The sequence below is a fragment of the Pleurodeles waltl genome, chromosome 2_1, assembly GCF_031143425.1.
Source record: "Pleurodeles waltl isolate 20211129_DDA chromosome 2_1, aPleWal1.hap1.20221129, whole genome shotgun sequence".
Taxonomy (NCBI): Eukaryota; Metazoa; Chordata; class Amphibia; order Caudata; family Salamandridae; genus Pleurodeles; species Pleurodeles waltl.
The window spans coordinates 379,258,305-379,275,359 of record NC_090438.1 but is presented as its reverse complement, the minus strand read 5'-3'; the positions used below and the strand labels follow the sequence as shown (position 1 = coordinate 379,275,359).

Here is a 17,055-nt window from a genome sequence, read left to right as displayed (position 1 = left end):
ACCCATATATGCAGCAAGAGAATGCCCGCAAAGACATGCTTGAATATGGTCCAAATGGATGGGGACCTCTTGAAGGGAAGTGAAGGGGTGCTACCTTGGTATAAGTTGTGGAATGCCAAAGGGAAATGCTAATGGTGAGATGTTTGGGGGAAATCAGGGGGCATACAAAGGGTGGGAACTTTGGATTCACTTGATTTGTTTTATCAGACCTACACTGTGACAAACCATGATCTGAATAAAATACAAATTTGATTATAAAAAAAGAATTGAGGTTAAAAAAAAAACAAAAAAAAAAAAACAGCCATGTGTGTTTACATTTTCCTATGTAACTTCTTCTAGCTATGGAAGATTTTCGAAAGCAATATACCATTACGTCCACTGGACCCTTCTGGATGCGGGGATAAATAGGGTTTGTAGGTACACCAAGAACCCTAGGTGCCCAGAGCCAATAACTAAGCTGTACGTTACCATGGTTTCATTGTGTACTGGGTATACAGTAATTCATTTGGTAAAATATAAAGTGTGAAAAATAAGTATCAAGGAAATCTATGTGTTTCCATATTGGGCACAAGATATGGAGTTTAGAAGCAATGGTTATTTGCACATCTCTGAATTTGGGGTCACCCATACTAGCATGTGAGCTAGAGGGCATTTCTCAAAATGACTTATTTCTCACATTTGGAAGGTGCTAATGAGGAGATAGACAATATGTAATAACACTTGCTCTACTATTCTGTGTTCCCCTAGGTCTCCCGATACAAATGGTACCGCACTTGTGTGGGTAGGCCTAGTGCCCACGACAAGAAATGGCCCAAAACACAACATGGGTACATCAACTTTTTCCACTGACCTGTTTTTTTGTGAAGTGGGTAGCTGTGGTTTTGGGGCCCTACCTCAGTTGGCACCTGGGAAAACCTAGCAAGCCTATAAATGTTTTTAAACTAGACACCTAGGGGAATCCATGGAGCAGTCTTGTGTGGCACTCACCAAGTTGTTTTAACCAGAATCCCAAGCAAATCTCAAACTTTGATTAAAAAAAACACCACTTTCTCCTCACATTTCTGTGATGGAAAGTTCTGGAATCTGCACAGAGCCACGAACTTGCATCCACCCAGCATTCTCCTATGTTTTCTGCTGAAAATGGTACCTCACTTGAATGGGTAGGCCTAGTACCTGTGATAGGAAACGGCCCAAAACACAACATGGATACATCAAACTTTTCCATAAAAAACTGGCCTGTTTTTTGCAAAGTAGGTAGCTGTGGTTTCAGTTCCTACATCAGCCGGCACCTAGGGAAACCTAGCAAACCTGTACTGCTTTGAAAACTAGACACCCAGGGGAATACTGGATGGGGTGACCTGTGTCTCTCTTACCAGGTTCTGTTACGCAGAATCTCCTGCAAACCTCAAAATTTGTCTTTAAAAAAAAAAAGAAAGAAAAACCACACACATTTACCTCACATTTCTCTGATGGAAGGTTCTGGAATGTTAGGGAAGCCACACATTTCCTACTTCCCACCTTTCCCCAAGGTTTCCCAATAAAAATGCTACCTCACTTGTGTGGGTGAGCAAAGTGTCTGAGACAGGGAAGGGCCCAAAACGTATTCTGGACACATCATTTATCCATCACAAAACAACCCATTTTTTTCAAGGGAGGCACCTGCGTTTTTGGTCCTGGGCTCAGTGGCCATCTAGGAAAATCTACCAAACCAAGACATTTCTGAAAACTAGACACTCAGGGGAGTCCAGGGAGGTGTGGCTGCCTGTGGTCCCCAGGGCGAAGGATACCTTGTAATTGCTTATAGCCTAGGCACCCAGCTCTACCAGGGCTCCACAATCCTTAGAGACAGTGCCCACTTTTGCTCCATACTGGACTCCCACTCGCAGCTCCATCAGTGCACCTCACTTCACACACTCCAAGCCCATCAGCTGTGCACGTGCCATAACTCCACAGATGTCTGTCAGAGCACCTCAGCTCTTACATCAAAATACACTGTTACAGTACTTGGACCGCGGGCGCAGCTCCATCAGTGCACCTCAATTCACATACTCCAAGCCCCTCAGCCGTGCCAGAACCCCACACATGCTGTCTGCCAGAGCACCTCAGTTCTTAGTCAGTACACATTGCTGTCCCAGTACTAGGACCTCGGGCGCAGCTCCATCACTGCACCTCAGTTCACACACTCCAAGCCCCTTTGCCTGGAGAGAACCCCACACATGCTGTCTGCCAGAGCACCTCAGTTCTTAGTCAGTACACATTGCTGTCCCAGTACTAGGACCTCGGGCGCAGCTCCATCACTGCACCTCAGTTCACACACTCCAAGCCCCTTTGCCTGGAGAGAACCCCACACATGCTGTCTGCCAGAGCACCTCAGTTCTTACAGTCCGTACACGCTACTGTTCAAGTACTGAGACCTTGAGCGCAGCTCCATCAGTGCACCTCAGTTCTACCCAGACAAGGTCACTTCCTTTCCTATACTGGGACCCCTCTCACATACGGTTCCATTACAGCAGCTAAATTCTGATATTCAGTACCCACTGCCAAGCCAAAACTGGACCTAAAAGAGCAAAACACAGCTCAGCCAATGCACCTCAAGTCTAAGATCCAACGCCAATGTTGATGGGAACCACCACATATCCGCCAGAATCCATCAATTCTAACATTCAGTGCAAGTTTCTTCTCAGTACTAAGGCTCACACACAGCCCCTCGCTTCTGTGGTTGAGAGGCAAAGCCACTCCCATGCTGGGCCCCACTCGCAGCTTCATCAGGGCACCTCCAGGCTTACACTAGGCAACACTGGCATGCCAATACTAGGTTCCACACACAGCTTCTTTACCATACCTCATTTCTGACCTTGTGCGTCTTTTGCTATTCCAGTAGAGCAGCCTGCATGCACCTCAACCCTAACCTGCAGCGCCCCATTATTCCAATATCACGGCGGTCCGTTTCTCATTCCTCACCCGCTGCCTTCTGTTATGCCAGCACTGGGCCGGAACACAGCTCTATCTATAACCCCAATCCGGATCTGAAGCGCCCGAATACTGCTGTACTGGAGCTCACATACAACTCTGCTAAGGCACCTCCGGCTGTTCTGCATTGCCCCTTGCTGTTCCACACTGACTTTTGTTTGAGGGCATATGGGAGCCAATTAAATCTATTGTTAGCTGCCATCTTGATTAGGGATGGCCTGTTCCCCCTATCTCACTCTGTTCTTTCCTTTACTCTGTTTACTCCCATTGTTTTCTTTCTCCCCAACTTTTCTTTTTCCACTCTTAAAATCCACACATTAACAGTTTTGCTCTTTCTTTCAACTGTTTATTTCTACTCTTCTCCCTTTTTATTTTAATTTTTCCGTTACTACCTCCTCTTTCAAACTCTCAAAAACTTGTTTATTTCTTTCTTTGTTTCATTCTTCTTTTTTCTTCATCAGGCGTTCATTATTTTATTTTTTTTCTCTTCCTTTCATACGTTCTTTGTCTTTTATTTACTCTTTCCTTTGAACCGGTATGCGTCCTTTCACTTTTTTTTTTTTTAAGAGCTTCCTTCCTCTCTTTCTGTGGTGTTTTTCTTATCTTTATCTGACAATTCATGTTTTACTATAAATCCTTCTTTTTCCCATTTGCATGTGGAAGACACAAGACATGTTGGGACCCGAAGAGTCAAAGTGGATTTCCCATTCTGTGTCTGTGAGAAATGTGTCAGTACATACAAACCCTGGTTGTTTAGCTGCTTGTTTTCCTCACCATCTCCCTTTTTCCCCTCAAATGTTCATTTTTCTCTTTCTTTTCACACCTTTCATTATTTATTCCTCCTATCTTTTGTTGGCTAGCTTCCTTCCCCTCTTTCTTTTGCCTCACTCATTTTCTCTATTTCTTCTCTTAATTGTTTTCATTTTCTCGTTCTTTCTTTGCCTTCTTTATTTTATTTCTTTGCAACCCCTTCTCCTTGTTCCTTTTGTCTGTTGTATTCCTTTCGCTTCTCTTTTCCTGCCCCATTTGCTTTCTCCCCTGAGACCTAGTTATCAATGGAGCAACAGGTGCAGTGACACTGGGGCCCAGAGACCCACAGACCTCACTCAACTCCAATTACTGCTGTATTTTCCTATAGATTTTTCCTTTCTTATTCCAGGGCCCATGACACTGTTACTACGCCACTTGTCCTCTCCATCTTTACTCCAGGCTCCCTCTTTCCTTTCACCCTCCAATCTATCCCAAATTATATTTTTGTTATAGTGTTTTAAGCATTACACTCTAATGGCAAAAGTTTATTTCTGATAAAAAATATACAATTATCTTATTGACTTTTATGATAGAGGAAGAAGGTAAATGGAAGTGCTTTCGTTAAATGCTGGGCCACTGGCATTATATAGCAGGAAAAGACGAAATTATGAGGCAGGGTTGACCAATTTATGTGGCAAGAAAAGTCCAGTTATGAATTTGCAATGCTAATAGCTCTAACTCAAGAAAATGCAAGTCCTATTGCATTGCAAACGCTTGTTAATAAAATGCAACCCTGCTGTCCAGTGTGCTTTCTGCCAGGGTTTTTTTTTGGGCAGAGGGGGGGGGGGGCTAGGAATCGTAGGTAATCATAAGTATGTGCACACTGTGGGACTCCAAAGGGGCTCTGTAAAAAGTATGCTCAGCTACTTACAAGCATTTTAACTTAGAATGACACACACATCCAGCATCACAGTGTATGGCTATTTTTAGGGTCGCGCATGCGTATCGCAGAGAGACGCTTTAGTTATTAGAAAAGGGCTCGGAGCCCTGTCGACATCACGTCAGTGTTAACCATTGGTTCGTGGGCTTGACTATTAAAATCCGCTTGCTTTCATTAGTCGAAGGCATGCTCACGTCATGCCTTTTCCATTGGCTAGCCCTCCTCGAGCGCAATGACCAAGTACAGAAAACTTGCAAGGCTCGCTGTTTTCTGTCTGGCTCGTGGACTACTTTTTTTCTCTATTTTACTAGCGCGATTTCGCTTGGCAGAAGTTGAGCGCTTTACACAGTTAATTTCACTTTTTCGGGATACGTACATAAAAGCACTTTTGCCGATAGATGAAAAGTTGGGTTAGGAGTTTACAACGCGATCAGCTCTAACACGAGCAAACGCTAGACCCGTTGCATTGCAAATGCTTGTTAAATTTCCCATTACAAACTCTTGAGATAGATTCAACCTGATGGCTGACATTGGTTGCTATAATTCAAACGTATTTTGCAGCAATATAACATGGCCAAAAACAATCTAATAGGTGTGCACACTGCAACAGTACAGAGGTTGCTATCCTCCACCTCACCTTGCTCTAACAAGGCTTTATAGGTAGAAATCTTTGATATCTTCAAGAAATTGGTCTTCCCACCAGTGAGATCCACTGGACATTTAATTTACCAACTAAGTCCTCCAACACCTCGAGAAGTTATGGGCCTCATGCTATGTCTATTCAAACAGAGTGGTCAAGTCTTTATATAAGGATTTGCATGACCACACTACTATGGCTTAATAACATTGGGATAATATGGAGGAATTATACTATAACTTACTTCCATATTCTGTCAGATCCCCCAAGACATCTGTTCAGTGTATAGGCACCTCTTTTTCAAGAATTAAGACGCAAAGTTATTTGAACACAGTAAATAATACATCTTGGCTAGCAGAAACAGCTCAGATTTAAAGACTTATTCTCATCTTCAGGGCTGTGCCACGTAAGAGTGGTTTACTTTCAATTTACAACAGGATTATTTTGAGGCAAGAAAAAAAAAAATGTAACACTTTAAAACCTGTGTATTTTTCGTGTTTGGGGTAACATCTTTATAATTAACAGAACCTCATAAGATGAAGGAGAAGCAGGAGCCACTGATGCCACTGAGTTCAGCCTTCTAGAAAAGCAATTTAAATGAGAAAAGGCTGCAGATTCCACAGTATTTGTTCCATTAGTCCTTATCCTTCCAATTTTGGCAGTACTGATCTAAGAATATAACTCATGCCAGTGTTCTGCTTGCCAGGCCCTAAGCAGGTTGATAAGTGATCCGCAATTGTCTAGGGAACAAATTCACATCCCTAATTCAAGGAGGGCACTAGGAGAAAGGAGTATGTTTCTTTTTCTCTGTTTTTTTAAACCAGTTGTTGCCAAAGTGAAAAGGAGAAAAGAAAAAAGGACTAGATTTGCATTGTGTTACTAATAAAAACCAAGACTTCTTTTGAACTTTGTTCTGTGAAAGTAATAATTCAAAAACAAGATACTGTAGGTAACACAATTTAGATGGCAAATACACAGGATTATTACGCGGCAATTAAACATGTGTCTCTCTTTTCTTAGCCACAAAAATGTAAAACAAAAAGGGGGATAGGTTTTACCTTTGCTCTTTAGCCACAAAATGATGAGTCAACCGACACTGCCCAAAACAAATCTAACACTCCAAGACAAGCACATTTATGATACAAAAGAGTAATGGACCAACAGCAAAGCATTTCCAGATTTACAGTGTTTAGTAGATGCGCGGAACTAACATTCACCAGTATGAACCGGAAAGTAAAGAAGATGAGAGGGTGACAAATTCACTTGGGTACTCAACTATTAACTATATAACAAACTCATTCTAAATAGGTCTTGATAGAATGGGTAACTGACGACTTGGAAACAAATACATGAACCCAATTTAGAGAGCATGCATGGGATTCCTAATTCAGCAAACTGGCACAGCTAGCCACTAGTATGGCACGGAGAGTACTGTCATTTGCTTCTTCAAGGCTGATGTCGAGAAAATATAAGAGATTGTTTGCATGTTTTGGGGAAGTACTCATCTGGAAGTTTCATCTTCCCTCTCAGATGCAGATTGACACAAAGCCAAAGTCGCACAGGGAACCTCTGGGATAGGGCGGCCGAGAATAACCACCGGGGAGTGCAATACTCTCATCATATTCTAATTGCTGGGGATTTTAATGCCTCCTTTGAGACTTATCCATTGGCTCAAGAGCTTTACCAAGAAAAGGGCATCTTATGGGGTATCCCGCAACTAGTAATGAATAAAAGTCACAGACTGAGCAGAACGGCTTATCAAATTGTTTATATTACACTTGCATACGGCATTCGTGCTTGCAACGGTTGTTCCTGCTCAGATGTCAATCCTTCTCCCACCTTCAGACGTGGAGCTTATAGGAGCCATATTGATTACCTTCTACTGGACACTCGTTTGTGGGGGCATAGGGTCGACATGGTGGTTAAGGAACATGAAGAAATCGACCATGACCCGCTAATTCTATCTATTAGGGGTCTGTTGCATGTAATAGAGGCCCCTGTTTCTAGGGATTATGTGCAGTATCTCACCATGACAAACAACAAACAGAATGTCAAGTGGGAAGTTGTCAATTCCTCTCCAAGCTCCATTTCTGCAATATATAGCCTATTGGTAGATCAAATAGAGCTTATGCTTCATTTTTGCGAGGATGACAGCAGGCTCCTGGCTATTCATATGGAACTATTTAATTCACTAAAATAACTTTTTATTAAAGAAGCCGGTGCCAAAACGAGAAATAGGTGTAGTGAGAGGTGGTACAATCAATAATGCAGAGTAGCCAAGCACAAATTATTGAAGGACTTGAGAAGGGGGGATAAGAGAGCCAATAAAACAGTCAAGAGAGAACTATAAGCTGGAACTATTTAAGGCAGGAAGAAGGTGGGAAGAGAAACGATGGGTTGCTCTCTTGGAGGCAACGAGAACCAACGATACTTCCAAGTTTTGGAAGCTGGTTTCAAATGACAGCAGTGACCCCGGCCCTTGCCTGGCACATCGATTCTCCCGATAGTATGGGCAAAACATTTTGGGTCACTTTATTCAGGGAATAACAAACCTAATTTTATGGGGTTAAACACCATTAGGGAAATTAGTGCCCCCCCAATTAAGTTTTCCCTAGCTGAAACAAAGGCAACAATAGCATCCCCTTAAGTGGGGAAAGGCCCTGGACCTTGATAAAATACCTGGTGACCTCTATAAATCAAACCCCGATATTTGGGCCCCTTACCTGAATAGGGTCTGTAATGCAGTTGCCACAGGAGCATCCATTGCTTGTACATGGAGGGGAGCTGAGATAGTCCCTCTATTCAAGGGGGGCAGTCCCTGCGATCCCTCCAACTACCGTCCAATAAGCTTGCTAAATAATTTCCAAAACTTCTTTGCGAAGCAGATTCTGTTTCATTTAGAGGAATTGATTACAGAGAGTGGGGCCATCTCTGATTTACAGGCAGGTTTTAGACCTGCAGTCAGTACAATAGATCAAGTTTTGAGGTTTTTGGCAATCAAATGGAGGACTGTGGACATCGGAGGTGGAAATGTATATGTGGCCTTCATTGATCTCAGAGCAGGCCTTTGATCTGGTACCCAGGAACAAATTATGGCTGACACTGACTAACATGGGAGTCCCCAGAGGCCTCTTGAACCTTATCGTCCGACTTCATGAAGGCACTTTCACCCAAATTAGAAGTGGCAAGGATGGCGAATTTACAGATCCAATTATTATTGAGAGAGGAGTGAGGCAAGGCTGTGTCCTTGCCCCCACCCTCTTCCTTTTATATATAAATAACTGTATTAAATACTTTAAAAATTGCAATAATGACTCACCTTGGTTGCCAGGCCAGAAAATCCTAGGGTTGCTTTATGCGGATGACACCATCATTATGGAAAAATCACCCTTGGGATTGCAAAATTTGGTTGATCAATTGTCTATTTAGCAGAGACTTCGGTCTGGAAGTCAATGTCAGGAAAACCAATTTCATGGTTTGTAGTTCGCGAAAGAAAAAGTGAAAGCTAGTATTTCAATTAACTCTATTCCACTGGAAAGGGTCAACGAGTTTGACTATTTAGGGATCAGGCAGATGGGATGCTCATATTAGAAAAGTAGCGCATATTATATGCCAAAGACGGGGGCTCTGGGTCGTAAAGCCAGAGCTGTTGGTAGCCCCCAGCCCCCATTAAACCCCATCGTAGAAATCTACAAAGTTCAGATCCGGGGAGCTGCACTGTATGGTGCAGAGTTATGGGGTTCTTACAGACAGCAGGATGCTTTACAAATCAAACAGAACGATTTTATCAGACACATAGCCAGGATGGGGATGGGCACTCAGATAATTCCCCTTAGATTAGACCTTGGGATAAATAGTATTAAAGACGTAGCAGGTTTGAGGACCCCCTTATATTGGATCTGCCTTTGGAGGACAGAGGAATTGGAACCCTTTTGTGAAGCAGTTAAAGATCTATTAAAGAATCAAACTAGCTGGAAAAAGGTCAGTTGGCTAAGGGAAATGAAAATAGCATGGGATGATTTGGGTTTCCCCCAATTTTGGGAGAGGCCCGACTCAATCCCAGCTAATGTTACTTTATTGGTCAAATTGAGATATTGGGAGAAGGCCAATGAGCAGATCCTTCACAGTAATGGGGTGGGTCGTTTAACATCAGAATTTTTGCTCGTCAAACAGGAGCCATGGCCTGAGCAATTCCTTGACCTTCCATTACCTTCCCATGCCCATGATTTATTTCTTCAGTTTAGATATGACACCTTACCAGTCAATACTTTTACTGCCCGGTGGTCGCAGAATAGCCCTGAGGCCAACAAATGTGAAATGTGTAATTATGCGTGCCGTCAACTGAACACGTGCTTTTTTGTTGTCCCCTATATAAAACTCCCAGGGAGAAATGGATTATTCCTCTGTGTAAGGCCTTGTTTTTATATGACCGTGCCAATGCTTACAGAATTTGCAAATATGACCCGTCTACATTGGTAGTAAGTGCAGCCACCAAATACCTGTCTGCAGTTTGGTCTATTCGCCATAGGGCTATCATAGCATTGGGTAACAGTATTTAGCTTTTAATGCGGGTAAATAACTATTTAACCATGCGACTTGGATAGGGTCCTGGGAGTCCGTATATGGGCAATTATTTTCTATTTTTGTTACTTTAACACTAGCGTTAGCTGTAAGGTGTCCTCTTGGTGTACTTGTACTGTGTGTGTGCTATTTTATTATGAATCTGTTAGTTGTTTTAAGCCACAACATATGCCTCTTGTTACACTGTGTACACGTTCCTAAAGATTTGACTGCGCTTAAACTATGTGCTTTTTGAATGCAACTCCTGCCCTTTATTTGCTTTGCCTGTATGACCCTGCAGGTAGCAGGTTCTCCCCGCCAAAGCATGTTATTTAAATTATTATGAAATTGTATTAATCTATAATACAATCTCAGTACTTTAGATTTTGGGTCGGATTACGTGTTTTTATTCTGATGATTGTATTAACCGGGAAAATCTGAGTATGTTTTTATTCTCATTGTACTGCTGGTCCTTAAATATTTGTATAAATTTTAACTCTGTGATGCAAACGTTTTAGTAGCTTTGGCACCCAAATGTAAAATCATGTATTGGGAGTGCCTTTTTTTCCTATTTTTATTTTCGATCGTTGCACCACACCTTTTACTATTAACTTTGCACTGACTATCTCATGGACAATGGCGGACTCCTGCAGGCCTTGGCTTATGATTGACCCTTTCATTCCCAGTGACTACCGCTTCAGAGAAGTTATCTCCATTTAATGTAAATTCTATTTTAAATAAGTGTGGTGCTTTGTAAAGCACAAAGACAATGAATGCACTTTTTTTGTTTCATCGTTTTATGTGTAAACTTTTAGGACATATGGTCAAAATAAATTACGATTTGACTTTGAATATTAAAAGTCAGTTGATGAGAAACAAGACAGTAAACATACTTTATAAATAGGTCCATTATTGCTCCCTCTCAACATATTTCAACTTATCTATGTGCTGAAAAGTGAAGTGATTCAATTTTATACATATTTTACCCAGCTTCTTAGCAGTATGATTTAATTTTCTGTTTCTCACCGGTAAATAAAAGAAAACTACATAACAAACGTGCAGCTCTATCTCACTCTTAGCAAGCTGGTGCTAAAGTTATTTATTGCGAGAATGTCCCCCCATAAAAAAATATAAATCTCAAATCAAAACATGTTGGCACCTAAATGTGGCCGCCATATGCTTGCATTTAAAATCTGAATTTACAAAATTGATATGGTGCCCTTTTTAGTTATTTTGTAACATTAACATTAAAAAAACTCTCGGTTGTGCACTATATTTTATTATTATTGGTGAAGAACACAATAACAGAACAACCCCCTAGCGAAGTATTCAAATTTCAAGCCACTACAATGATGCTCAAACATTTCACAACTATAAAAAAGAAAGACAAACAATAAATCACCATCTAACTGGGCACCCAATGTGCTATTTAAAGTTAATGTAAAAGACACTTCAAATTAAAAAACACACTTTGAACCAGGTTTATCTGCAAAGAGAAAAACTATTTTAGGCGGATGTGACGTGTTACTTGACATAAAGCGTTTCATCTCCTTGCTGGGGTAGTAAGCACTACACAAATGCATTTACAATACAGTAATGTGCACATGTGTTGTGCAGTCACTCAAATTGAGAAGGACCAGTCGGTAAAGTACCTCATTGCCCATCTCTGTTTGCTGGAAATGACACAAAACGTGAATTACAATTTAACAGCCCAATGGATGGAGCCTGCTGATTATATGATTACTATCTATGCTTTTTTGCAAAAATAACATCCTGGCAAGGAAGCTAAAGCGATCTCAAAGGCCAGATCGAAAAATATAGAAACCAAATCTATACCTGGGTTTATCGGAGGTGTATAAAGTTTACAAACCCCTTCTATGAGATATTTATCTTTTCAATTTACTCTTCCTTTCAAATTCTTAGCTATAAATAATCAAGTGTGACTTATGTGAATGCAAAGTACAAATCAGTGTGTTTTAATGAATGCCCATTGTTAAAGAAACTGAAATTCGAAACACTGATCTCTCTGTTGTTTATAGTTGAAACTAAGAAACAATGGTATATATATGTATAGTAACAGATTATGAATGCCAATAACTGATATAATACTAATCTAACAGTGCTCATGACTATAATGTTCCAGATGATGTATGTAGAGAAAAGAAGAATATAAGTATACCCCTTAAAAAGTAATACATGAAGAAAGCCTGTGCAAAAGGGTATTTGAAAATAAAGCCCTTTTATTCTTCCACTTCTATATTTTTATTCTATGTGCATTATGATTTGTTTATAGAAAATGAGTTTACACCTTTCACAAATCTAGTCTGAGGTGTTTTGAGCTGTTAATAAAACTGGTGGCTTTGTGGTACCGTGTGGCAGCAAATACATGTGATTTGGAAATTTGGCAGAATAAAGTTCCACAAAAAAGTGTTCTCATTGCAAATTAAAAACAAAATGCATATATATCAAGACATGTGTTCACAACATTTCTCTGCCTAGAGATGGTCTCTAACTGCTACGACACAACATTTTAAAAACACTCCATACATCGAGGGGTCTTGTAACAAAATGCATATTATTTTTAAATAAAGCACTTTCTAATGGCCTCCATGTAAATTACCTTATTTCAAAGTGACCAGGAGCTTATGGACTCCGACAAAATCCTGTCTCAAGAAAATTTTATCTTCTTACCAGCAGCATATTGTCAGGGCTTTAATTGGATTACTATTACTGACACTAAATCATAGGTTTTTAGTGGAGGCTGGTATGAAAACATCTCCACAAAGCAAGAGGTCCACTAGTGAGAACGCTCTTCATCTCCAATAATTCTAGGGTGTTATAAACCTACAAATTAGCATTGTTCCCAAAGTCTTGTGCGTTTATGGATAGCTGGATGATTCTGCCAGTAGAGCAGAATGGAATACGTCACAGGCTTAATGTGCCTTAGAGGTTACAAGCACTGCACTATCACAAAGAAAATTCAATGCTTCCAGCATCAAAAAAAAAATATTGCGCAAAAAACACACCAAAGCAAACAGGCGCCAGAATGCAAAGTCCATATACTTACCAAAATGAGGAACTGCCTTCTTGGAAAGCAATGAAAAGAAATGGGGACAAAAGTACTTGCTGGATCACAAAGGTTTCAGAGAAACACACAATATTGTGCACACAAAAGACATCAGAAACAACATCTACTGCAGGGGTCAACATTTTCTATAATGAGCTATGAATGTTCAATTAAAAATCATTCCGAGCTACCAATATTATTAGAGCTTTAACAGAGACCACATTAGACAAGGTTATATTAGTAGTGACCATATGACAGAATATCATCTGTGATCAACTTGGTGCATCAAGCAGGGTTGCAATTAGTAGTGCCAACTATTCTTTGTCAATGTGGAAGGACTCCACATGGGTAATACATTGTAGTCATTGCTGCTATTCCCTTGGCATCAAGGTAATAATATTAGTAATAAGTCTCACCAAGGCTGCAAGAGGTATCACTCAAATAACAAGTTTAAATATATATTTGGAAAATGTAATCATTTCCTCCAAACATCAGCTTATGAGTTCTGAAGATACACACTTCAATTTTGGGATAATGCTATGAATTCAAACAAACAAAAACTTCGAATTTAGTAGACTGGGCTGCACGCAGAAGAGCTACTTACAGGTAGCTGGAGAGCTACATTAGCTCACAAGGTACTCCTTGTAAAGCCTGATAGTGAGTCTACTTTGTAAAACATAAACAAACATTTCCAATGTAACACATATTTTGAACAAGTTAATTGTCATTTTGGCAACAGTGGGCACGAGCAAAAACTAAAAGGAAATAAGAGAAGAAACTGACAAAAGGCAACTTGGCATAATAAAATAAAGTTAGCTTTAAAAAATAACTTGCAATTTGATGTCTGCTGGGAACGTGTTTGCAGTCACAAGCCTTCTGTTTGCGGGCCACTCGAAGTTAAAAACAACAAATAGTACCTCGATCACGTCGGGAGCAGCGGACGGGCATTAATTAAGTTGCCTCAATTAGTGCATGAACCCTGCTCCACACAGAGAAACGGAAGTGATGGCAGGTATGCCTTGACGAATAACGATGCTGTATAGAAGGGTGCCAGGCGGGCCCCAAGCCCTGTACTGAGCACAACAGAGTATTGCAAGCGAGACGCATGCGCCAAGTGCATACTCTCGCAGGCTCGACCCTAATAAAAATGGTATGATACTTGGGTGCTCTCTTTTATATATTTGAGAACTGGAAAAATGAAACAAACATAAATTTGCTATTGGAGGAACAGGCTATAAAGCAGACTTTGTGATACTTGGTGATAAAATGCAGAGCTGTCTACCTTTGTGAATATAAAGTAAGTGAATATAACAGTCACTCCATTAGTGGAAACATAGGAACTTGAGTCACCCTGACGAATTCTGTGTGCAGGGAAAAAAGTTATCACAAAATGTCTCACTCTGTAAAGCCAGTATTTTACTTACGGATACGTTGTTATTCATAATTTTAATTATAACAATGTCATGTTTTATATTATGACTGCGGCTGTTCTTTTTGTTCAAAGATGTACTAAAATTAATTTGAAAGTTAAATCCTTTGAGTAAATGAAGAAACGCTAAGTAAATGTTACCACGTCAGTACTTCATTTACCAAACACTTCTTATTATAATGTAACGAAGATCCAGACAGCTGGATGCGAATATTATTGGCTTTTCCTACCTGCTTGCTGCCTAAGCTTCACCTCATTTTACAATTCCCCAATGTACCCCTCAGTTTAGACTAAACTTCAGTGCCCTTCTCGTTGTAAAATACACTGGTGTTCCAAAATCAAGTAATTAACAGTTGATGCCGCTGCCCTCTGCCGCCCCCTGACCTACCCAGTGATTTTTTTAGCCTACAGAGTCACAAAGACCCCCCCAAGCACACATAAAGAAACCAGTCACGAAGGGCAACTCTGCGTTACGTTTAAGAACAAAGTTGAGATCTGGATAAACCGCGTGAGAAAGAGAACGAGTTCCAACATTACAAATTCATTTTTTCAAATCTGACAAGCAAAGTGAAACACGGTGAGAAGTGGGGGCTGGGAGACTGCCACGAACGCGGGTAGGGGCAGAGCTAGGAATAACAAACAGCAGCCGGGCAGCTCTCCTCCAGGGCATTGTGCAGAGGAGGAGGGTCGTGGACAGTCACAGCTTGTGTAATGCCGGCCCCTAAAATGGTGTCCGAGAGTTGGGGGACGGGGAGCGAAGGCTACCCCATGTATAAAGTTAAAACTCAGGCTTCCGCTGAGATATAGGTGCCGACGTGACTAGAAAACTAGAAGCTCACTTGGCAGCATCCGGCCCCTGTTTGAGAACCAGAAAGGAACACTCCCGTTTCAAATCTCCCACTACCCTGCGCCCCCGACCCCTTGTTCCTCCTCCCCGTCTCTCCCCATGGACGGCTCTCCCGGTTCCCCGCTGCCCTCACCCAAAAGATGAAGGTGTAGATCAGCAGCACGCTCTTCAGGCAGGTGATCACCGGCTTGGTCTGCAGCCGGCTGGAAGGGGACGCCATGCCGTGAGCTCGTCTATGCGGGAAAACAGGGCTCTAACTCCAGCTCTCCTCAGCCGCGACTGCAGCCGTCCACGACGAAGTGCTCACGGGTTCGGGCAGGCTCGGCAACATTCGGCAGTTTCCGGGAGAGGCAACCTAAACACAGAACAAGGGCAATGCTGCAGGTAAAGACGCGCAGGGCACCTGTAACTCTTCCTCAAAAAGGTCGAAAACAAACCCCGCTCGACAAAACGACAAAAGAGCTACAATATAAGATATTAGAAAAATAATCCCCTTGCCAAAACCAGTGAAGACGCAGCCGAGAAACGTATAATTAGTGAAAGAATGAACAGGAATACATTGCCGATGCGGATTACTTTATTAGCACTTTGTGAAATTATGAAACACACCTTTAAACGTTTTGCAAGTACTGGCAGTGTAAGTGATAAATAATTAGCATATGTACTAGATACAACTTTTGACATACATGACAGCATAGAAGTGATATCAGAACCATAACAAAATAAATCAGCAAGCATTCGCAATGCAATAGGTCTTATCAATGCAAGAGCTGTTGTCTTTGCCAATGTGTTTTAGCCATGCTGTTCACCAGCGTGGCTGCTGCTCAGCATGGGTAAAAGTTAGTGGCATAAAGGAGAGTGGGGTGGAGTGTCGTAGAGTCAAATGGCAAAGAGTGGAGTAGTGTTGTAGAGGGGAGTGGCAGAGTCTCATGTATTGGAGTGCATAGCGTGGAGTCTCCTGGAGTGGCATAGAATAGAGTGAACTGGTGTAGAGTGCATTTGCATGGAGTGTTGCAGAACACAGTGGCAATTAATTAAATGGCGCACAATGCAGCATCGTAGAATGCAGTGGTGTAGATTACAGTGGTGCTTAGTAGAGTGCAGTGGTACAGAGTGGAGAAGCACAGAGCAGAGAGGTGCAGAGTAGAGTGCAGTTACGAGTAGAGTGCAATGTTGTAGATTGCAGTGGCACAGAGTAGTGTAGACTGGTGCAAAGTGGAGTAGTATGGAGTTGACAGACACGTAGGGCTGAGGCGCAGAGTAGAATCAAGTGGCATAGAGTGAAGTGGCGTACACTGGTACAGAGCAGAGTAGCATAGAGTGGTGCACAGTAGAGTATAGAGCCATAGAGTGCAGAGGCATAGAAAGTAGTGGCATACAGTGGAGTAGTGCAGAGTAGAGTTCAGTGGCAGAGAGTGCAGTGTTGCAGAATAGAGTGTCAGAGTGCAGTGGTGTAGAGAGCAGTGGCGTCGAGTATAGTGATGCAGAGCAGAGTGCAGAGGCGTGGAGTGCCGTGACATAGAGTGCCGTTGCATAGAGTGCATTGACGTAGAGTGTAGTGGTTAAGAGTACAGTGGCGTAGAGTGCAGTGGCGCAGAGTGGAGTAGAGTCCAGTGACATAGAGTAGATTGCTTCAGAATATAGAGAAGTTACATTGAGTGGAGTGGTGCAGGGTAGAGTGCAGTTGCATGGAGTGACACAGAGTGTAATGGTGTAGTGTAAAGTGGTGTAGAGTGTGGTGGGGCAGAGTAGATTAGTGGATTGGTGTAGAGTACAGGCACATAGACTTGAGTGTTATAGAGTAAAGTGCAGTGGCGTAGAGTGTATTGACATAGTGTGTAGTGACGTAGACTGC

The 17,055-nt window shown here is 41.7% G+C and overlaps 1 protein-coding gene across 1 annotated transcript in view; it reads right to left on the bottom strand.

Annotated features, from left to right (window-relative positions):
• Positions 1 to 15,529, bottom strand: part of TSPAN6 (tetraspanin 6) — a 151,729-nt gene extending 136,200 nt beyond the window's left edge. The window contains exon 1 of the mRNA XM_069212805.1: positions 15,334 to 15,529. Coding sequence (XP_069068906.1) covers positions 15,334 to 15,420 — 87 coding nt within the window. The 5' untranslated portion in view covers positions 15,421 to 15,529. The remainder of the gene's footprint in view (positions 1 to 15,333) is intronic.
• Between the last annotated feature and the right edge of the window lie 1,526 nt (positions 15,530 to 17,055).